We start from the raw sequence: 23,476 nt of genomic DNA on the forward strand, positions 1-23,476 counted from the left end.
TAACAGTATCTGTTTTACTTCCTGGGGCTCCCCTCTCCTTTTAGGATTCTCCTATAATCCTGCCCATTACCCCCTTGTGCATGTCTCATTACCTCCTGGGATCAGTTAAAACTGGGGGGAGGGCAGAGATGTTTTTCTTTTCTTCCTCCTGAGATCTGGGAATTGGACTTTTAACATTACAACATCATCAACCCGTCCAGTAGTAGGATAGTCACAAATGTGGTATAGATGATACCTACAGAGCCACAGGTGTAGCCAAAGAAAAGGTAGTTTATGTGTTGCTTATTAAAAAAATTATAACCATACTAACAACAGCACTATTCAGCCTGAATGCTTTTGTTACACTTCGTATTTCAAAGTTATTAACTGATATCCATGAGCTTGGGATCAGCCCTTTGAAGTCTGGTGATTTAGCTAATGACTGCTTTGAGGTTCAAGTCCCAGGAATTTGCCCAGATCCGAACCTTGGGTGGGATTCAGAATCTATTAGATTATGGAGAGTAGACGGAAAGGAAACACATGAATGTTTGTGTCTTCAGAGAACACTCAAGAATCTCTATAAAAGTTGTGGTGTGTGTGATGGTGTTCTAAGGATGGGGCAGTTTCTGAGAGGTTTCAGAATATGGGGAGCTCAAGTGAAGAGTTAGTAGCTTAGCCTCTGCACTTTAAACCTGAAGGAAGGGGTTAACTCTTGCCTTGGGGAGGAGTGAGGAATGGGAACTAAAATTGCTTTGGACATCTGAGCTGTGCTTTAATAAGATATTCCAGGTGGTCAAGGAGTAATCCTAAAATAGCCTAGATACTTAATTGCTTTTAAAGTCAGGCGCTCCTGTCTCTGGGGAGGTACAGCTCTAAGGAATGCAGTACTGGCTCCTAAGATCTTAGAGGCGTGGTCTGGTTGGGCTTTTTTTTTCAAATCCCAGTAAAAAAGCCCAAGGTACCTTTCTTGGGTCAGGAGATGCTGGTTAAATGCCTCTCTTCTCACTGGAAGTTTGGCAATAAGCCTTTGGCTCTTGCTGCTGCCAGTTGCCATAACCTGGCGTCCTCCAGGTCTGTGGGATTGTTCTTGTCACCCCCGATGCAACCCCGGAGACAGTGGTCTATTTTCATTAGTGCTCAAAGACCTCCTGCTTGATCCCCTGCCCAGCGTCTCTCCATTTTCATCAGAACATACCTTTCTCACGATAAGATTCAGATTCATCCTTCTCTTTCTCTTTCATCCACTCAGTCCAGATCCGGTTGATTCTCTGACTTGGCTGCTTCTTAAGACAGTCATTTCTCCCTGGTTCTACTGCTTTCCCCACCCCCAACCCAGATTATCAGAGTGGGCTACTGCATAGCTGGCCAGCCCCAGTTCTGGCTTTCCCTCTCAAATCTTCCATACCGTTTACAAAAGTAATATGTTAACGTTGTAAATCATTACTGAGGAGCATTAAAAATATATTTTATTAAATGAAGAGTCATATTGCTCTCTTATATTGTGATTGTGTCAGTTCATTAAATTATTCTGTAATTTCAGTGTAGTCCGAATTTTCTTTGTTGCAGGGGGTGGGGAGGAAGCCAGTGATGGGTCTTGACAAATGATTCAGACGTTAATCTAGAAAAAATAAACAGTTTTTTAAATCGTCTCTCTCTCCCTCTCCATTAGACTGTAACTTCCAAGAAGTCAGAGGTTCTTATCTGTCTTGTTCTTTTTCCCTCAGAACCTTTCACAGTATCTAGTATATCCTAGTGATCAGATGTTTGTATGTGAATGTATGTAATGAAAAAATTGAAAAGTGAAAATCCCCCATGATTCCAATCCGATTAGGGGCCTATATACATTTGTATGTGTATATTATGTATTTTCCAACAAAAATGGGTCATTAAAATCATCTAAAACACTGATTTAATCATTTATTTTTCTGTTCAGAAAACATCCACCGCCTCCCCCCTCTTCACAGTTCAGAGTTTAAATTTCCTCCTGGTATTCAAGGCATTTCACAGCCTGTTTCCACGTTAACTATTCAGACTTGCATCCTCCCTGCCAAAACATGCCTTGTTTATCCCCCACTCCATGCTCATTGAGACTGTAAATCTCTCAGCCCATTCTTCCAGGCCAGCTTCATCTCCACCTCTGGGCCGCCTCCTTTCTTCCACCTCCTGGGCACTTTGTGTTTTGGTACTTTGACTTGCTCTATCTATTAAGTGCTGTGTGTGTTCAGCTTGTTTTTCCAACTCTGTGGTAAAACTCCTGGTGGTGGGAACCACTTTTTGGGGAGAGTGGGTAATTCTTCTCAGCAGCTTGCACAATGCTCTAACTGGGCTGGGTTCTCAGGAAATCAGCGTTGAATGAATTTGTCCTAGGCTCTTTGCTTCTCAGGACAGAAAGGGCCCCTAGGGGCCCTCTCATCCAGTCCTATCTCATGTTGGAATCCACACCATGACATCCCAGACAGATGGTCATCTAGGGACAGGAAGCTGCCCACCTCCTGCGAAGTCCCACTCCATTATTGGGCAGTTCTGATTGTTAGAAGTCTTTCTTCTAATCGACCTGAAATCTTCTCCCTGTTAAATTTTGCTTAGTGACTCTAGTTCTGCCCTCTGGGGCTTTAGAGAAAAAAGGAAAAGGGGAAAAAAAAAAAGACAACCCTGCTTCCTCTTCCACAAGGCAGCCTTTTAGATTTTCAAGGATAGTGACTACATTTCCCCTTCCAGGGTTGAGGTGTTGAGGAAGCACTATTTAAATTTTGAGTAGCAGTCAGATTAGACTTTGATTTGTTGTTTTTTCAAGGCCTTTTATTTGCATGCTGGCCGTGCTAGGTGCCATATTCTTCTAGTCCCCTCAGAGGCATAACCCACTTGTCTCTCTGTCTGTCTGTCTCTCTTCTGAGAGGAATGTGGGGGCTCCTCTTAGCCAGGATGTTCTGTTTTGGAGGTAGTGGTAAAAGGTTAGCAGTTTTTGTTTTTTTTTTTCTTTGCTGTACGCGGACCTCTCACTGTTGTGGCCTCTCCCGTTGCGGAGCACAGGCTCAGTGACCATGGCTCACGGGCCCAGCCGCTACGCAGCATGTGGGATCTTCCCGGACCGGGGCACAAACCCATGTCCCCTGCATTGGCAGGCGGACTCTCAACCACTACGCCACCAGGGAAGCCCAAAGGTTAGCAGTTCTTACTCCAGTACCCCCAGTAGCCCCAGATAAGTCTCCTGGGCAGATGCTGTGTGAGGGCTGGTTTTCTGTTTGGCTGCACCTCCCAGATGAAGCCAGTGAGAAAAATCAAGGAGCAAAAGAATCTCCCATTGACAGAGCCGTCAAAGGCCAAGACTTGGCATTTGTAGACATTCTGTGTACAGAGGACATTATTCTTCTTTTCCTCCCTTTCTCCCTTCCTGATGTCCCCACCCAGAACACTCTACTGTTCTTTCCACCCACGAGGCAGGGTGGTGTAACAGAGAGCCAGGCAGACCTGGGTTTTAATGCTGACGCTACCACTTGGGAGCTCTGAGACTGTAGGAAAGGTAACTAACCTACTTTTTGAGCCTTTGTTTTCCTATCTCCAAATAAGCACCTCTACATTGTAGAATTAAGGGAGAAAATGCTTGGGAAGCTCCCAGTCTAGTCCTTGTTACACAGAAGATGCACAAACACTAGCTTCCTGCTCCGCTTTCTTCTTTCCCCAGCCTTCTTTCACTACCAATTTTGAGATTTACAGGCAAAACACCCGGTGGCCTCCCTGGGGAAAATGAGCTGAATGTGGGTATGGTAGCCAAAGCTAGCCTTGGGTGGGTATTTGGGAACAAACTGTCAGTTTCCTGTGAGCTCCTGGTGAGATCAAAGCCGTTAAATCTAGCTCTCAAGTAGGAGAGGCTGAGAAGGTCGTAAATGGCAGTGAGCGGCCGCTCTGGCTACTGTTGATCCCACACGTTTCTCGGCTGTTGAATGCTGCTGCCTGCTGCCCACAGGGAACAAAGCCTCTTCCCCCGGCTGGTGGACTTGCACGTGGCGACCCTTCAACTGAAACGCTTGTCTTGGGGACCCCCTTGATCTCTAAACTGTTGAGTGGCGTGCGTTTTCCCCACACTTGCTTCTACCACTCCCTCCTTTCCTCCACCACTACAGTCTCAATCAGGCACATTCTACATTCAAGAAATTCAATCATTTCTGAGCTGATAACTTTCTAGCAGGCACACCCACACCCCGCTGATAGGCCAAGAAACCTGCACATAAACTTGAAGTGCATAAGTGAGCTGTGTTTTACAGCAGTTGATCAGGGTTAAGAGCCAAGAAAATAACTGCTGAAGCCTGTAATCCTCCCAATGAAAGGAGGAGGGGAAAATAGGAGTTGTGGGGTTGGAGGTCCCATGGGGGAGCCCATCCCTGTCTCTGAGCAGATGTGTCAGTGCTTTTTGTGTGCTGGGGGCTGGGGATACCCTGACAGGATGCTTACAGACTGGGGACACAAGCAGGGGCACAATAACCAGAACATGAGGTGACACAGCCCAGAGGAGAAAGACACTGGTGGGCAGAGGGGCTGCACGGAGGAAACAGCATTCCAGCTAGACGGTGAAGGGTGCGCAGGGCTTAGGAACTACTCTCACCTCAGCCAGAAAATCCTGTGAATCAGGGTTGAAGTTTAATTGCCTCAAAACAAAGTAATGCAAAGAGAGTGGACATTTCCCCATCAGCCCCATCTGAATGTTTTAAATTGTATAATGGCCCAATTTTGCCTTGGACAAAAGAAAACACCTCCACTCCTGGGCAGCTCTTTTCCTGTGTTTTCTTTAAATAGTAGCTGACACTCCTATCTGTGTAATGGGTCAAACAGTGGGATTGCTCAAAGAATGTAGTGTCCTATTTCCGTCCTGTTCTGACAAGTCTCCTGTCCTCTGTGGTCACTGACGTAGTGCGTGTCAAGCTAAAATCCTGTCTCTAAGCAGATTTTGAATCTGAGTGGTTCTTACTTAGTGGGCCGTGGCTAGTGCACGGTCTGACCATCCCACTGCTCGGACTCTGCTGAGATTTGGGCAGAGCTGGTGAAAGCCACGGGGCCACGACGACCCCCATCCCCATCCTACAAGGCATTCTCCTCCGTTCCGGAGTTGAGCCCTCACACTCGGGTGTTTATTTTCACACGTAGTCATACCCGTGGTGGCACTGGCACTGGTGTGCTTGTTTTTACACTCCCTTACTGCTGTGGAAAGCCCTGTCTGAGATTCTAGGCTGTGGATTCCATCCTCCCCACCCAACTGAGTGTTAAATAGTTTCTGAGTGAGCATTCAGAATGCCTAGAAGTTACTGTGATTAGGAAAAAACTGTGTTTTCATCCCTCTTGGTGACTGATAAAGAATCCTCCTGTGAACAGAATCAGCTTCAGATCTCCAGCTAGAGAGTTGGGAATTGAGCTGCCACAGTAAACAGCTGACATAACAGAAGCAGCAATGATCCCCCATTAAATGTCTTTCAGCTGATAGGGGCCCCAGGGATAATTGACTTTCCAGCAGGAATTACTGGCTCAAACAAAATCACTGGGCATTAGGGTGACCTACTGCAGCCTTTGAAAGGGGACTGTAACTCTGTCTGGTTTTGCTGAGCTGACAGGCATAATTCATCTTGATTATTCATTGTGCTAGTTGCCAGCAGATGACACCAGATTTCTGTTGACTGTAATTACAACGTGGGGGTGGGTTTTAGCTTCTTTTTTTTTTTTTTTTAAATAGTGTTCCTCCTGCTTGGTTGTTGGCCTCCCTGAGCTGAAGGTGCTATAGGAAGATTTCTACAGCATCTGCCTGGGGAGATGATGTGTGCACAGTCAGATAGCATTTCCTGAGCACTTCCGTACACACGTCTTTTACTAGATAAGCAGGGAAACAATTTGATGTAGCCTGTTTCATGTCAGCTGACAGGGTGTCACTTCTTCTTGGTTATACTTACCTCTGTGTGCGCTAAATTGCTGCTCTCAGAAAGTGGGTCTACATCTCAGAGCCCACTTTGAGTAGGGGAAGCAAAGTATGGCCCCAGAATTTAACTGAACAACCTGAATACCCTCCTGCTTTCAGGCAAGCTTTACTAAAGAGAGAGGATGGAATTAGAGCACGCTTTCATTTACTGGCATGATTTTACGAGATCCTTAAGCAATCCAAAGAATGTCCTCCCAAGAAACCTGCTCCCCAACCCCAGATGTCTCTCCCCAGCCACTTACACGCCCCAGCCAGCTGGGTGGCACATGTGTGTGCTTGTGCCTATGGGCACCTTTGCTCCTGGGGGAGAAATGAGAGAGTGATGGTCTCAGTGTGTCCATTTTCATCCCTGGGTCTTCCACTGACAGGTGGGATGAGGTGAACAGGCGACTTCTGCTCTGACATTTCATACTCCCCACTAGCAGAGGGCCTTTTGGACTCTTCTGTATGATATATGTCTGTTTTTTGGGGGGTTTTTTTTTGTTTTTTTTTTGTGGTACGCGGGCCTCTCACTGTTGTGGCCTCTCCCGTTGCGGAGCACGGGCTCCGGACGGGCAGGCTCAGCGGCCATGGCTCACGGGCCCAGCCGCTCTGAGGCATGTGGGATCTTCCCGGACCGGGGCACGAACCCGTATCCCCTGCATCGGCAGGCGGACTCTCAACCACTGCGCCACCAGGGAAGCCCTGTCTGTATATTTTTTGAAGAGCTGCTTAATTGGTTCAAAAAAATGGTTAATGCCTTTTAACAGTGATTATAGTTCATCAGGTATTCACTGGAGCCTTATAAGTGTCAGGCAGTGTGCTGCGTGCTAAAGGTACAAAGATGAATAAGACGCTGCTCTCAAGGAGCCTACAATATGTGGGGATGACAAATAATTCCAAAATAATATGTGAAATTCTAAGCTCGAAATGTACAGAGAGTCCTTCCAGAGTACTTGTGCAGCTGGGTGTGAAGGGAAGGCTTCCCATAGAAGATGATGCCTGATTTGAGAAATAAGAGTTACCCAACTGAATAAAAGTGGGAAGCAGATTTCAAGAACATAAACGAAAGCATATTTGCCATTTCCTCCTGTTCAGTTGAATGGTGTTGGTTTGACCTAATCAAGTGAATTAGGTTTAGGTTTTCATTACTTCTCTAATGAAAATGAACTTCACCCTAGTGTCACAGAGTCTCTGTGCCTTGGGAATAATCTCAGGCCGTGAGGGCCCTCATATCACTAGGCAGTTCTAATCACTAGAGTTAGGGTTTCTGGTGGTGAGGCTTGGCTGAGAGACCACAGGATCTTCGAGATCTTCGAGATCTTTGTCTTGCTCCCTTTGACCCTTTGTCTTCCACTTAGAGTGTTGTGTGGGAGGCCAGGCTAGGTATCTTCACAACATACCGTATAATGTACAAACACATCATAAAACATACAAACATATGCCATATAGAACCTGCAGGAAAGTGGTGCATCTCAGAGTGATGGCTCCCAGAAGATGAGCTAGGTTTGAGCAGGCTCTCAGAAAACTGGGCCTTTGTGTCCTCCTTCTCCAGGATTATCAGGTATAAGTAACACCCACCCCCCTCCAACAAATGGAGATGATTCTTCCACGTGACCCCCTCTGGTTTTGGAACCATAATTGAAAGCATAAAAACAGGATGTCCCTGTTAGGGTGGCAGGGACAGTTACTCGAGCCGCCAGTCTTGCAGTGTGAGCCAGGAGAGCACAGTTGCTAAGGGTCCTCATCTGCGCCCTAAACGATTGCCTTCCCCTCCCTCACTCTCTTCCTACTCCCTTCTGAACGCTGTGCTTTGTTCCCCTTTAGAATGGTGGTTTGGCCTGGAGTGATGATGCAGATGGAGGCCGGGGAAGAGAGATCTCCCGTGATTTTGCCAAGGTCTGTAATGTTTCCTTTGTGATAACGAAAGGGGCAGTTCTGCAGTGGGTCGCTTTATCTGATCCCCAAGGAATAAGGATAGAGGTGGCCTATGAGTCACATTTGTAGTCATTCAGATGGTTGTGTATCACTGGTGTAAGACTTCCTGCATAAGACGGAATTTTTCACTGTGGTGTTTTTTTTCTCCCCTGGGGCCTTTGGGATTGCAGCTGTATGAACTGGACAGTGATCCAGAAAGGAAAGAGTTCCTGGATGACCTCTTCGTCTTTATGCAGAAGAGAGGTGAGTGTTCAGTCTACTCATCGTTTCAATTCACTGAATATTTATTGAGTGCCTACTGTATGCAGGTCACTGTTAGCCATCCTCCCTGCAGAGTGCCAGCATCTTAGCCCAGGAGGACGAGAGCCATTTACTGCCAGTTGGTCCCATACTTATCAGAATAATTGACAACCAGGTTGAAGGGGGCAAAGAGGGCCTGGGTAGAAAATGAATGGAATGATCATCCAGATTTGGTCCTGCTTTATTTTTGTCACTGTTCTGATTAACTGGTCTCTGGAGTCATTTCAAATTCAATTATACTTTTTTCTTAGCCTTATAGCAGTCCTGGACATCACTTAAACTGGTATATGGGGCTTCCTGCTGTTGCATCTAGCTTAATAGAGTCTTAGGAGGGCCAGTGAAAGAATAGAGGCCCTTCAGGATTTGTTGGGAGGATCTGAAATGATCCACGAAAAGGAAAAGCTAACTCTTTTTTTCTTATCCATTGGCTCTTTGATTTTTGCATTCACTGGCTTGGTTGGGGTGTTCCTGCAGTTTAAGTATAGGGCACATGGGCATCTGCCTTAAAATGCACCTTCCCACTTCCCTGTCCTTCTCTCCTTCTCGCTCTTACCCACCCACCCACCCCCAGCCATCTCCTCTTTGGACGATGGCATGTCTGAGTCTTGAGCCCAGTGACTCAACTTCCTGGCTTTGTATCCTGTCACAGCAATGGGTTCACCAGCTGGGTCAGCCCTCAGGAAGCATGGGCAGAACCCCAGCCTCTCTAGGAGATGATCCTCTGCAACCTGTGTAGCTCCATCTTCTTCACCTCAGGACAAAGCTGTAAGGGAGAGCTGCTCCAGCCAGCATGTTCCCTGGGATCCTGCCTGATCATGTATCCCTTGGTTTCTATGTCAGCTCCTTTATTGAGACCTGGGAATGAAATCCTCCTCTTTATCCTGGGCTGAGCTATAATGACAGCCCCCAGCAACTAAATATGCTGAGTTAACTCCTCTCCCTCCCTCTTCCTCTCCCCACCAGCCCCATCCCTCTTTCTCTCCCCCTCCTTCCCCTTCCTTTACCTTCCAAAGCCTTATTGCCTTCTTAGTAGCACGCCTATTATTGCTGGTTTGCTTACAAAGGCAATCGAAAGTTTTGAGTCTCCGTTTCCCCCCATCCCCAAGCCTATCAAAGCAGTCTAAGCAGCTCTAATTAGTTTACTCCTCCAACTGTTATCTGGAGCTGCATGTGTCAGTAAAAAACAAGAATATAATCCCGAAAGATAATGTAACTGGCAGCAATGAAACTCCCTGGTTGCCCTGAGAGAGAGAAATCCACTTAATACTTTGGTCTCCCCCTCCAATTACCTTTTAATTATTTACAAGCTCCACAAGCCCAGCTGGTGCAAACCCGGGAGCTGATCTCATCTCAGAGGGGCTGCTATAACAATATAGATTTTAATCAGCAGTGTGGCTCCACTGCTTTATAGTCTATTGATACTTTATTGTTTTTCTCCCTTCCCAAAAGGATTTTTAGTTATATCAGCCTAGCCAAGAGTGAAGATCAGTAATTGTTTGTTTATTTCTATATGTCCCCACTAGACGAGGCGCTCCTTGAGGACAGCCACTTTGTCATTTCTCCAAGTCCCCAGTGCTAGCACAGGGCCAGACCTGGAGGCGGGTGCTTCTCAGGACGTGTTTGCTGTAGGAGCAGTCCTGTTGGTTTTCCTAACTCAGCTGCCCCACAAAGGGAAGCTGAGCTTCCCCTCCCCCCCCACTCCCACCCACAGTTAGACAGCGGCCCGTGATTGGAGGTCAGCAGTAGAGAGCAGTGTGTGCTGAGTGTCCCGCTATTGCACAGCGCTGGGGCTACCGGACTGCCACCTAGTCTATTCCACCCAAAGCAGGAGTAAGAAACTCTCTTTGATCATGTCAGTTTATGGTTATTCAGGCCCTGAGTAAATCTTTTTTCTGTCTTCAGCACTTATGTTAGGTATTTCACTATTTGCTGGCATCAGCAGTAGAAGGGAGACAGTCAAGTCAGTTTTGCTACTTGTTAATTACTCTAGTATAAGGGTTCTCAGCTCCAGCATATTGACTCTGGGGATTGGATAGTCCTTTGTTGGGGGTGGCACCCCCCAGTCTTGATAACCAAAAATGTCTGCAGATATTGTAAATGTCCCCTGAGAGACAAAACTGTCCCCCTGATGAGAACCACTGCCATAGAAGGATAGGAAAGAAGGTGAAGATCAAAAATTTCCTCTGCAGAGAAACTCTTCAGGGAAATCATCTTATCTCCACTCAGGTAGCAATGTTGAGGGCGGCAGGGCCTGTGTCGGGCAATAGGATGAACTCCCCGTCCGTGGCTGAGTGCCAAAGGAATGGGTGCTGGGGCCCCATCCTAGGCTGGAGTGTAGGGACCTGAGAGTTGCTGTAGCTCCAGCATAGGGAGAGTGGAGGCAGAAACGCGGGGCATGCGTGGTGTACGTGGTCCAGGCACGGCTGAAAGAACCCTTGTCTGTGGCCTGGATGAATCAGCTGGCACCAGACTGTGAAGAGCCATGTTTGGCCAAGAAGTTAGCACTCCTGTCTGTGACATAGCTGAGTTATTGAAGTTAACATATGAGAAGTATCGCCAGAGCTGTGCTTTCAGGAGGTTTGCTGTGGCAAACAGTGTATAGTTGGGCTGAAGAGGGAAGGCTGAGGCAGGGAGACTGTGGAGGTTGTTCCCTTTAAAATCACAGTGTTCTCCTCCCTGGAAAACTCATGGTTGATGGTCTAAATTAGAATGGGCAGTTCAAGGGGACTGGGAGCAGTTTGCGCTTCTAACCATGGGAAGCTTGCTGTCTTTACTCTTCACAGAATGGGGAGACCAAGGGCCCCCGGACATTTGCGACTTATTTGTCGCTCCCAAATTGGAGTGTCTGGGGCATTCAGGAGCCCAATCTTGTTAGCTGGCTGGGTGCAAGGAAAAGCCTCACAGACCCTGGCAGTGGGTCAGCAACTCATCCTCCAGAGCTAATATGAAGGATAAGCAGTAGATTTCAAAGGAACCACTGAAAGCAACCTGAGTTTGAAAGGCCCGGTGATGCCCACCTGGGCTGTGAGTGGGCTGGGCAGCTTTGACGTGGAAGGCTCCACTGCAGAGGAAGTGGACCGGGCTCCAAGGGTGGCAGGACACAGCAGGCGGCCCCAAATGACTGCAGCTGCAGGTGATAAAACGGCTGTCCAGTGGGAGAGGGGCCCAGCCGTGACCGCTGCTTTGTGCTGGGTCTCTCTGGCTTGTTAACATGTTTGGGTGAATTGACTGCAGCAGATGGGCCTTTCAGCTCGAGGCACCTTGGTTTCTAGGCCAGACCGGGTGACTTGCACCTCGCGACCCCTCCCCCACCAGCAGAACAACCCGGCCCAGAAGGCGCCTGAGAAGAGGCCGAGGCAGTGCCCAGTCGGGCTCCCTGTGTCCTGCCTGCCTCAGGAACGGCTGCTGCAGCCTGTCGGGAGGCATGCGGAGGGGGAAAGAGCTCTGGACTGAGGAGTGTGAAGCCAGTGCTGACATCCCACCCTTCTCCACGATCCTGAGCAAATCCTTCCTCATCTGGGGGCCACAGTTTCCTTATCTATAAAATGCGCAGGTTCAGTTAGAGTCAATCTGGAAGTTTCTTCCAAGTTCTCTGTTCTGTGTTATGTGTCCCTGATTGTGTCTCTTGAGCTACAAAACAGATAATGAGCCACCCTAGATAATCAAAATAGAAGAAAAGCCCCTTGAGCAATTTTCTGTCAAAATAATTGTGTAAAAACTACACCAGGGACCCCCAGAACCAAATGCTTCACTCCTTTCCTTGGTGAATCATGTGTTCCTTTGGCTGACTGAAGCCAAACTGAATTAAACAAGTTTCCTTTGATTGTGCTTCCCCGACAAATGTTTCTGTAGAAAGATGGGTTAGATCTCAGAACACCCATGCCTCTTTTTCCTCACCTTTTGCCATGTGCACATGCACGTTTTTGCGTGTGTGTGTGTGTGTAAAACACACACACACACACACACCTTTCTTTGTCCAAAAAACAAAGCCAAACATTTGTAAATAAAATTCTTTGTCTAATTTAACTCACGGTGGGTGATTCCTGAAGTATCATTCCCTGGTAGATTTTCCAGGGGGTACGGAGAGGGAGTGGTGCTAGTTTGGAAGTCTCATAAGCAAAGGCTTGTAAACAATTCCATTCTTCCTTCATCACTAAGGAAGAAGAGCTTGTTCTCTTGTTCCCCAGGCAGTGAAAGAGAAGTGTGGTTTCATCAAAGAGGAGGGAGATGATTTTGCTGTTAATTTTATTATTGTTACCCCACGTACTTTACAGAACCCTTTCAACCCACTATCTGATCTGCTGCTCCCCACAGCCCCAGCTCTGTGGGGTGGAGAGAGCAAAGGTTATCACGTTAGCCATGAAGAATCAGCCCGCACGTTAAATGACTCACCTGAGGCTACAGAGCCAATTTAGCACTTGGTCTCCTAATCCCCAGGCCAGGACTTTTTCTCCTCGCCTGCACTGTCCTTGAGAAACTTGGCCCCTGGCACCAGCAATTCCATCACTTCCCACTGGGGCAGTGGACAAGCCTCATCTCTCCTTCAGCCTTCTGAGCCCCAGAGACAGTGGCCCGCCTCCACAGGTCGGTCTCCAGTAGGGTCTGACAGCATCTAACTGATTAACACGAGGTAGAACTCTTCATGCAAGAAGAGTCTTCATCTCAGGGTAAGGCGGCTTATCTCTCAGGGAAGGGCAGATGTGACAGTTCACTGTGGCTGGCACAGAAGCTGCCATCTGTCAAGGCAGGTTGGGGTTGGGGGCACGGGAGACAGAAGCCCTAACGGTAGCATCTTGCGCACACCCGGAGTGCCCACAAGCAAGGATCTCCCCTCCAGCCCCCGTCCCAGCTCGGCACACCAGGCTAAGGACCTGCTTGGTCATGTGGAAGACAAGTTTTGTCAAGACCTCACCGGAGAACTGCCGTCCCTCCCCCACCAGTTCTGTTCAGGGCTGCAAACTGACCTTGGTTTTCCCAAATGGATTGTTGGATCTGTTTTTGATGTGTATATACAAAGAATTTACTGTGGGAAAAGGGCTTGGTCTGCCTCGAAGTGCAATTTGAGTGTTTTTCCTTCTGTTGTGTGCTTATCTATCCATCTCAGGCAAGGAAATGTTCGTGACATATATTGCTTTGCCTTTTGGTGGAGGGAGTTTCTTGTATATTCTTTGTATCTTGCTGTAAATGGTCTGTGCCATGGCCACTCTTCCTGATAGACTAAAATATGTTTGTCTTTGTCAGATAAAATAGGCTTCGGGGCTTCATATTCTAACTTTACCCACAAATGAAAGTCCAAAATGCAAATCTTTGTCTTAGGCCAGTTCCTTTTCTCTCCCCAGGTGATCCAACCGCTGTTCAAGTACTGGGGTTCCCCCCCCCACTTTTAATAGTCATTTAAATACCTTATAACTACCCAGTTATCCATGATAATGAGAAGAGACCCTGGTTTTTGAAAGGTGTGATTAATTTGAATAGCTCACTTTTGTCTTTAAATTCAACCTCTTCCCCTTCAAGGTCATTTATTGGTACTTCTAGCACTTCGTAAAATGGGGTTGATAGTTTTGCCTCCTTTTTTCCAGGGTGAGCCAATATTCAATAAATCGTCCTAAGGTTGGCGTAGGGAAAGTTTGAAGGGAGAGTTTGACCCAGTTACACTGTGGGAAAATCTACTAGGTCTTGAGAGGGAGGGGCATGGATTGGCAATGGAAGCTCAGACACCCATGCACTGCTCAGGCCAGAACACCCCTGAGTTGTTGCACCTCTCCCCGGCCAGCCTTCCACCCCCTCTCCTGGAGACTCGGGCCAGGTCTGTTGACCAGCAGCAGGCGAAGCAGAGATGACCCGACGGTCCTCCTCCTTCTAACTCCTTAGCCTGCTTCTCTGAATGTAGTTTTTATGGAAGGAAACAGCACAGCCATAACCATAATTTTATTTTATTATTGGCCACAGTGCACATACTGTTGAACTTCACCTAAAGCAATTAGTCTGAACTAGAGTATCAAGAAGGGTAATGGGTTTAAAATTAGCCTCTCAGGTTCGGTGCCTCCAGAACTCCCATGCATTGCTGGTGGGAATATAAATGGGCATAACCACTGGAAATCTGTTTGGTAATATTTACTAAAGCTAAACATATGCCAACCCTATTACCCAGCAATTTCCCTTCTAGGTGTATCCCCAGTAGAAATGAGAGCTTACGTTCACTGAAAGACACATGCGAGAATTTTCGTAGCAACACCATTCATTATAGCCAAAGAGTGGAAAGAACTCAAATTTCCATTCATTATAGCCAAAGAGTGGAAAGAACTCAAATTTCCATTGGTAGTAGAATGTATGACTAAATGTTGGCATAGTCCTGTAGTGGAATACCACACAGCGATAACGAAGAATGAATTCTTGCTGTACCCGACTGGGATGACTCTCACAGGCCTAACGTGGAACAAAAGAAGCCAGACACAGAAGACTGTATACTGCATTCTTCCATTTATGTAAAGTTCAAGAAAGTCACCTATAGTGGTACATGTCCGGATAATAGTTACCTCCTGTCGGGGGCGTGGGGATAGGGGATGGATATTGGTTGGGAATGGTAATGGAAGAGTGTTCTGGGGTGCTGGAAGCGTTCTGTATTTTGATCTGAGGAGTGGATACAGGGGTATGCACAGCAGTAAAGACCTGGTGGGCTGTATACTTAAGATTGGTGCACTAGGCTCTGTCAGTTAGACACCCCCTCAGTGGGAAATCGGAGGTAGAGGGCTGAAGCATACGTGTTGGTATTGGGATAATTGCGCATCCTTGCCTCTGCCCTGACCTGTGGAACAGTCATCTACTCACTGCATGGCACACCACCAGAGCCTGCTGCCCAGTTTCCCGGTGGGAGGTATTTTCTACATGAACAAGTCAGGGGGAAAAAAATCACCAGTCATTCCTCTGCTTGTTGCTGGGGAGCAGGACTGGAGCAGGGCGGGAATTAATATGCAGGGGAATAAGCAGGAGGCCTGCCTGCCTGTCTGCCTATGCACATTGCCTGCTTAACGTGGGACTTAACTCTTCTAGGCTCCCTGGTCAGCCGCCCAGCTCTCTTGACAGGCTATGGAAATGATTAATGATCTTGTTCAAAGTCAGGAAAAAGCAGCGAGGGTCCTTGGCAGGGCCACGCCCTGGGTCCTGGGCCCTCACCCCTGACCAGTAGGCAGGAAGGCAGCCATGCGACTCTGTCTTGGGTCCCTGCCCCCTGATTGCTTCTGGTCTTGACTGGAATGTGCCCATTCTCTGTGGTGGGGAGGAAGTGGCCCTCCCCCCAACATTCCTGCCATCTCCCATCTTTGTCTCTAGTGCCAGAGGAGGCTATCTCCCCGCTCTGCCCTCACCCCCACTAAGCTCTGTCTCCACGGTCTGAGTGCTGGGCAGACGAAGACGAGCCAAGTGCCAGGGAGCAGCTTTTGTTCAGCTCCATCTTCTCTGAAAGCTCCCGATCACGGCTTTGGCCTGCGAGCGCCAGTGCCCAGCGGCATTCCCACCTCCAAGGGTTAAAGCCCCAGGAGCCCCCACAGCTTCGCTGGGTCCCGGCCTCATAAAAGCCTTTTCCACATCTCCCTCGGGCTGCCTCAGGCTCCCCCGCTGAAATCTGATAAGGGGCCTCTTTGTTGGAACTGTCAGTCTCCTTTATTGAGGAGGGAACTGGAGACCAGCGGCATTTCTTGGGGTACAGATAAGGCCCTGGATTGCTGTCAGAGGGAGCATGATTAATTACCCTCAATCCTAGCTCCTGCTTTGATAGCAGTGACTGACAGTCCACAGGCTTCCCCATCAGGTGCTCCCGCCCCCTCTGGGAGGTGTGATGGGGGCGGAGATTCGGCCTCCTGCAGGGGCAACACTGGTGACCCACCAAGAGCTCCCTGCAGTGGCTGCTGGCCTCCTTCCTGGTTCTCTGCAGGTTGCATTTGCATTTATTGTGGACTGAGGCCTGTCCCCTCTCAGGTGAAGAGCCTCTTTAGAGGAAGATGTAATCCAGCCCAGAGAATAGGCCAGAGACTCCCCCACTTCCCCACAAGGCTAGAGAAAGAGCCATTGCTTATGGACTTGAACTTCACAGACCTGGTCCTAAGCCACACAGGCGCCCTTCATTGGAGAAGATCCCAAACCATCCATCTCAAGGTCACCTGGCAACATTATTTTGTAATTCAGGCAAGCTCCTAAAATCAAGTTACCTCCCTTGGTAATAGTCACAACTATCAATTTTTTTAAATTAAATTAAATTTAAATTTTTTATACAGCAGGTTCTTATTAGTTGTCCATTTTATACATATTGGTGTATATATGTCCATCCCAATCTCCCAATTCATCACACCACCACCCCCCCCCAAACTATCAATTTTTGTTTTTAAGTTTTTATTCATAGACTCATAGGACTTTAGAACTGGAAGTCATCTGGAAGCAAATTCCTTGCTTCAGACTGACAGGGAAACTGAGGCCTGAATATTGTCGATCCCCCCCCATCCCCACCCCCAGTGTGATGTATTGGTTTTCTTTCTTGTTCAGGTAGGGAAACTCAGCTAGAAGGCCTTCTCCCCTTCTCTTCATAGTTGAGTCTCCTTGGGACAAGGGAGGTGGCTACCAGGCCCACTAAGCACAGAGCAGACTGCAGAGAGAGACCAGCCTGAGGACCCTGCCTCTCTCTTAGTTGTCAAAAGAATGGAAGCCAAGGCAGGTTTTGTGTCTGGATTGGCTGCATAATGTGAGAAAACCATGATGTCATCTAGAGCTGGGTCTCAGAATAGCTTCAGCTTTGTTTCTGAGGGTACTGAGGGGCCCGCCTGCACTGGGAGCTACTTTTAGCAGTTTCGTGGAGGGCCAACCATGAGGAAGAAAATGCCCATTCCCCTTACCCACTGATCCTGGAACCGGGGTGCCTGGCCAGGCCATAGGGGCCCTGATGAGAGAAGTTATGACCCCCCACATGCCCAGAGTGGGGCTGGGTTACAGAGCAGCCCTGGCCTGTGTTTTCTCTCCAGCGGTGCTGGGAAGAGGTCACTCTGGGGACTTGAAATGCCACTTTGCTCCTTCCTTGTCTTCTCAGGTCCAGTATCTACCTGTTTCCCTTGCCCCTGAGCAGTTCCCAGCCTAATGCAGCCACTCTCTGTGTGACTATAAAAAAGGCTAATTTTTAATGAAATTTCTACATCTATGACATTGTTGTCTTTGAAAGAAGCCATCTCAAATGACTAGCCATTTAGTCTAGCGACTACTCTGAGCAAATCTATAATTCCTCTCTGGGGAGCTGCCTTCAGAGGCAGTTTGAGCCACACTAGATAATCTGTCATGGTTTATGGCCACACCTCATCTTCACACAAAATCAGTATAAACAGCCTGGTCACTTCATCCTATTTTCCTGGCTTGTTTCCATGAATGACCATTTCTAAAAGTAAAACATACCCTTTACATTTGAAGATTTACCGCCCTTGGAGAGAATCAAATGAAAATAGCGTAAACTCTGAAAGCTCTTCACAAACGGAGCGGTAGCTGGCTCTCCAAGGTGACAGTTCTGAAGGACAGCACTCCCCCGGCTGGGCATGCCCTGCTTGGCGGTCACTCACTCAGCCACGCCCGTTCTGTGGGCATCACAAACCCAGCCCGCTTGCCCTCTTTAACACCTGTCTCCCCTTCTGTTTGGCCCCACTGAATGAAGTCATGGTTTCTTTACCTTCTCAGAATCCCCAGCTCTCCATCCATGCCTGTGCTGCCAGTCCTCTTATTGTAGGACTCAGACACAAAGGGCTTAACCACTCTGGGCCTCGGTTCCCCAGTCTGTTTAATAAGGGTCGTGACCCCCCTAATGAACCTGCCAGGACCTGAGAGGAGAGGGTGACTTCTGTTCAGGGCTGTCAGCAATTAGATGCTTCGAGTTAGTGACAGACCCTGGTGGGCACACCACAGCAGGAAGGAAGGAAATGCGTTTAATATTCCCAGTTGGGTTAACACAGAGCTGGTTGCTTTGACTCTGAGAAGCAGGTTGGTTGGTTGGTTGGTTGAATCTGCATGGTAGTTTAGCTTATTAAACATTCTAATATTCAAGACATGAAGGAAAAACAATCCCTGCCTTCATTGAGCTTACAGTCCTCCTGGGATACCAGACGAACATATGTGAAACAAGTGTAACTGTTTGCCGAACTTGTAGTGGTTATAATAGAAATTCTGAGAGGAAAGAAATCCACGTGAACTGGGGTAGTTGGAAATTTCTTCCTGGAGGGAGTGAACGTTGAAGGCCAGTGTAGAGAGGATTTGAGCGCAGACAGGTCATTTTAGGCTTGATGAGGAGGGACAGTAAAAACAAAAAGTAGAGGAGAGAGGAGCTTGGCTTTAGGGGTGAGGGTGAGAAGACCCAACTGACTGGAGTGAGAGTGAGTTGCTGGGACATGCTTAAAATACATCGTACGTAATCTTCTAAGGAGTGTTGGGGAACCCTAGTCATGCGATTGAACATGTGAGGTGGACTGGGTCGGCAATAAGAGTCATTGTGGGTTTTTAAACTAGGAAGCGAGTAATGGCGTGAAAGTGGTGTTTTCATTAGATGGTCTGGCAGCAGCGTGCAGGTTGAGCACGTGGATTCAAAGCTGCTGGGGGCATCTGACGGTGAGCCAGCGAGGGCCTGGCCCAGGGTGGTGGCTGAGGGCCGGAGAGGAAGATGGCTTTGAGAGGGGCCTCAAAGCAGTAATCGGTGAGCCTCCCGACAGCCTAAAGGTGGGTGAGAGAGGAGGGAGAGGAGCCATTGCTGCCTCGGAGGTTCCTACCCAAGACCTCAAAGAATGATGGTGCTGTTGGAAGAAGAGGAAGCGATGGGAAAAGGGAGCTGACCTAGGGGATGAAGGTGAGCTCACTGTGAACATCTGACCTGGAAGTGAACAGGTCACATGTGTAAAGATGTTCTGGAAGCTTCTGGAATTGAGAGCTTCGGGGACTTGTGTGAGGGGGCCTTGGGAGTGGTCCTCCCAGACTCTCCAGGTGATGCCCTGAGGGTATGAACTCGCCAAGGCCATGAGCATGCTCGGGCAGACAGGCCTGCAAAGAAGGGAGACCTTAGCCCTGTCCTGCCAGGAGACCAGTTCTGCTGCATGAGACTCCTGTGCTTGTGACAGGAATAAGGTCTACTGTCCAGAGCAGCACAGGGAGAAGTAGTTAACCAGCGTGCGAGCTGTTGTGCCAGCAGTCCTCTGATATTTTACCAGTGAATCTTTGAACTTAACTTATGGCCCCTTTGTCCTTGACCCTCCAAAGACCAGCCGGTCAATACAAAGGTCTTCAAGACCTCTAGCTCCCTCCCCACACTGAGAAAAGAGGCCCAGTCCCACCATAGCAGTGCCACGTGTTCGTGCTCACGCTACTTCCTCCTCATAAACGTGGCACCCTTCACTCCACTCTGGCTTGAATTACTCTATAAAAGAGTTGGTGAGGCCAGTGTTCTAGAGCTGAGAAGAAAATGCCATTCCTTTAGGGGAAAGAAGCAGGAGGAGCTGAAACAAACAGCCCTTCTCTAATCAAGCTGGCGTAACTCCACCAGGCAGGCAGTGAGACCTCAACAAGCCTTGGGGGGGGCTGCGGCCGCGGCACAGGGGGAGCAGCCTATGTACAGTAAAAGGACTTGCCATCAAAAGGCAACAAGTCTCATACCCTGCCCTGGACGGTGACCCTTCCTGCTGGAATTCTCCCCTCTGACCTCCAGATCATTAATCCCGAGGCTGCCAAATGACAGTCATCCATCACGCCTCCTGACGAGCATCCCAGCCGCCCGAGAAAGGAGCCTGGCCCCGCCCTCCCTGCCGTCCCCCGGTGCTCATTAGTGGGCCTTCCTGCTCGGTGCCAGGTTTCCTAATCAAGTCCCTGGCTCCTCTCGCTTCCCTTCGGGGCCAGTGGGCGGAAGCGGCTCTGACCCTCCCTCTTTCAGAGGCCAGGGAGGGGTTGGAGTGAATTGTTGAGTGGCTTTTCATCCCCCTGGAGACCTGTGTGCCCAGCAGCTCCTTTGACATGGTGGGTACACAGGAGAGAAAAAACCATTTCTCTGCCCTGTAGCAGGAGAAGAGATGAAGAGAAAACAGGCAGTATGCAAATAAAAACACGGTTATAAACTGCACTGAGAGCTGCAGAAGAGAAGCCAAGGAAGCTCTCCAGGTGGACAATGGGGCAGGACCTCACCTGTCTTGGGAGTCAGGGAAAGACTTCCCTGAGGAGGCAGCTGAACAGCTTCTGAAGGCTCCAGAGGACTGAGTTGCCAAATCATTAGGAAAGAATCTGGAATCATACTGCTAGCAAAAAAAAAAAAAAACTTTGAAGTCATTTAGTCTGGCCCTCTTATTTACAGGTGGGAAACAGACCCAGAGAGGCTGTGTGTTTTACCCAAGGCCACACAGCCTGTGAGTTGGACCTATCTTTCTGTTCTTCCCAAGGAGAACTGGCAGCTAGTCTGATAGCTTCCAGGCTTTGAGAGTTCAAGTCAAATTATACTTGTAAGCAGATTTATGGACATATTTCCAACTCTGCAAAAGGGTGGGCATCCACAGATGTCTTCTTTCTCTGCATGGTAATGACACAACCCTCTGTTTCTCTCTTTGCACAATCACAGGGACCCCCATCAACCGAATCCCCATCATGGCCAAGCAGATCCTGGACCTGTATATGCTGTATAAGCTGGTGACGGAGAAGGGGGGCCTGGTGGAGATCATCAACAAGAAGATCTGGAGGGAGATCACCAAAGGCCTGAACCTGCCCACGTCCATCACCAGCGCCGCCTTCACCCTGAGGACCCAGTGAGTGGCCAGAGCCTTGGGGAAAGGAAGCTAAGGCTGGAGAAAGGGGATGCTTTAACCTAGAGGAGAGGAAGGAAGGAAATTCCACTGTATAGTGAACAAGATGGGCGGAATTCCTGAAAGGGCCTGGAGCTTTCTGAGATGAATCCCTCCCTAACCTAAGTAATCCTGAGAGCGCCCCTTCCCAAGCATCTCCTGTGTGCTGCTGCTTCACTGTTCTGTTTCATTCAAACCTCACCAGCAACCCCGTCAAGAAGGTTTTTGTCCCTGTTTCCCAGACAACAAGAACTAAGTCTCAGAGGTTAGATCGTTTGGTCAGAGCCATACCAGCTAGTAAGTGGTCAGGCTGAAGAGTCACGCCTGGGCTTCTGTCTCTGAAATCCACGCCTTTTCCAGGACATCATCTCCCACACAGCACCCCTACCCTAAGCCTGGCCCTTCCTACCTGACAGCTTGCCCAGCAACAGTGGACCCAGAGGAAGGCAGGCACTGGGATCCCACTGGGATCGGCGACCTGTTTTTCTACCCATTTGAGTTAATTATAAGGGTGATAGAAGCAGTGAGAACAGGAGGAGCACTGGCGAATGAGGGCCAGAGGGGAATCTGTTCTTTCGGAACTCAGGACGTTGTTCTGTGAAAAATACGGAAAGATCAGCCATGTATAGGTTAGGTGACATGTTAAGGCCTTGTCGAAACCGTTCCAGGAGAAGTTGGGAACAGAGCAATATCCAGCATAGCAGTCCTTCTCCCAAGGTTCTTGGGTAGCGAATTGCTTCTTGGGGCATCTGACACAAAGAGGGACAGCACTTCTAGGTCCACACACAGTGGGAAGAATTGCTCCTGTCTGACCAGCCTGACTCAGAATGGTTAGGAGATCAAGGAGCCAGAAAGACATTGCAAAACATGGCATTTCTCATTTCTCCCAGGACACTAGAAAGGCGCCACAAAAACGTGAAGCATTAGCGAAAGTATCTATTTCCCTAATGAACCGTGCCTCCACTTCGAGCTGCGTTTAGAATTGGGTAGCAGTTAGAGGGCCTGGGGTGGGGCATCGCTGTCCGGGAGGTTCCTCTTCCATCTTCTTCTTCCTCATCCTCTTCCATCACAAAGGAGCAGGTTGTGCTCCTTTGTCCTAGAGGACAGAGCCTGCCCCACAGAGCCTGCTTCCAGAGGCCCATCGACTTAAACTGGGCAGCCCTCGTGCCACATTTTGGATGACTCTGGAAGCTTCCTTCCTTCCTTCCTTCCCTCCAGGTATATGAAGTATCTCTACGCCTACGAGTGCGAGAAGAAAGCCTTGAGCTCCCCGGCCGAGCTCCAGGCAGCCATTGACGGCAACCGGAGGGAGGGCCGCCGGCCCAGCTACAGCTCCTCCCTCTTTGGCTACTCGCCCGCTGCTGCCTCTGCCGCTGCCGCTGGGGCCCCTGCCCTCCTCTCCCCACCCAAGATCCGCTTCCCCATCCTCGGGCTGGGCTCCGGCAGTGGCACCAATGCCAGTGGCCCTCGGATATCCCCAGCAACCACTCTCAGGAAAGGTCTGCAGGGCCCTTGTGAGGAGGAAGGGCAGGGAGGAAGGGCGCCAAGTTCCCTGGGTCCAAGACCCAGGTGGGAGGGTGGGTTATGGGTTGGGTCCAGCTCTGGTGCCGTTGTCAGGTGATGGAGTCCCAGTGACAACCGTGCCCGTGCCAAATCGCCTGGCTGTGCCCGTGACCTTGGCCAGCCAGCAGGCCGGTACCCGGACGGCCACGCTGGAGCAGCTGCGGGAGCGGCTGGAGTCGGGGGAGCCGCCTGAGAAGAAGGCGTCCAGGCTGTCAGAGGAGGAGCAGCGCCTGGTGCAGCAGGCCTTCCAGCGCAACTTCTTCAGCATGGCACGGCAGCTGCCCATGAAGATCAGGATCAACGGCAGGGGTGAGCGCCGGGCCCGGGCGCCAAACCCCGGCTCCATTCGAGGGCCCGTTTACGTCCCGGGGACTGGGGTGGGGCCCCTCCGGGTTCTGCCCCCCTGGCCCCCAGAAGGATCTAGAGGCCAAAGAGCCACCTGAGGCTTTGGTGGCCACGGAGGTCTCAGTTCACCAAAGCTGAAGTCATTTTGCAGGGGACCTGCAGTTGCCTCAGGCGTGCCCTGTTCTCTAGTAAAGAGGAGAAGCAGTTGTTCAAGGAGGAGCAGGAGGCCTTGAGGGACAGCTGCCGCGTCTTCCCTGTCCCCTCTTGCCTTTTGATCTGTCTCAATTAAAGGGCTCGCCCTTCACCCCAGTGCCTCACCATCTGGGAGAAAGACAGCACCTCCTTTCCGGAGGCTCAGTGAGGGGCCAGAGCTGCCTCAGGCCAGGCTGCCAGTGACCCCCGGGAGAGAGGGGAGGAGGAAATACAAGTTTGGCAGCATAACTGGCATCTTTTCCCTTCCCCTCCACATTTTTCAGGTGCCCCACCTTCTCCCCGCCCCCCCCCCGCCCCCCACCCCCCCCCCCCACACGCGCCGCTGTCTTTCTCCCAGACGGCCACCCCCTCCCCCTCAACTACGCCAATC

General features: G+C 49.5%; 1 protein-coding gene across 2 annotated transcripts in view; it reads left to right on the forward strand.

The window, feature by feature from the left end:
- The window catches only part of ARID3B (AT-rich interaction domain 3B), a 53,951-nt gene that overhangs the window by 24,129 nt on the left and 6,346 nt on the right, over window positions 1-23,476 (forward strand). For both annotated transcript variants that reach the window (XM_029239089.1, XM_029239090.1), the window contains exons 3-7: window positions 7,745-7,816; window positions 8,026-8,098; window positions 20,766-20,949; window positions 22,204-22,484; window positions 22,603-22,857. In XM_029239089.1, coding sequence (XP_029094922.1) covers window positions 7,745-7,816; window positions 8,026-8,098; window positions 20,766-20,949; window positions 22,204-22,484; window positions 22,603-22,857 — 865 coding nt within the window. The remainder of the gene's footprint in view (window positions 1-7,744; window positions 7,817-8,025; window positions 8,099-20,765; window positions 20,950-22,203; window positions 22,485-22,602; window positions 22,858-23,476) is intronic.

This window comes from Monodon monoceros, unplaced genomic scaffold (assembly GCF_005190385.1).
Source record: "Monodon monoceros isolate NGI ecotype Baffin Bay Population unplaced genomic scaffold, NGI_Narwhal_1 Super_Scaffold_21, whole genome shotgun sequence".
Taxonomy (NCBI): Eukaryota; Metazoa; Chordata; class Mammalia; order Artiodactyla; family Monodontidae; genus Monodon; species Monodon monoceros.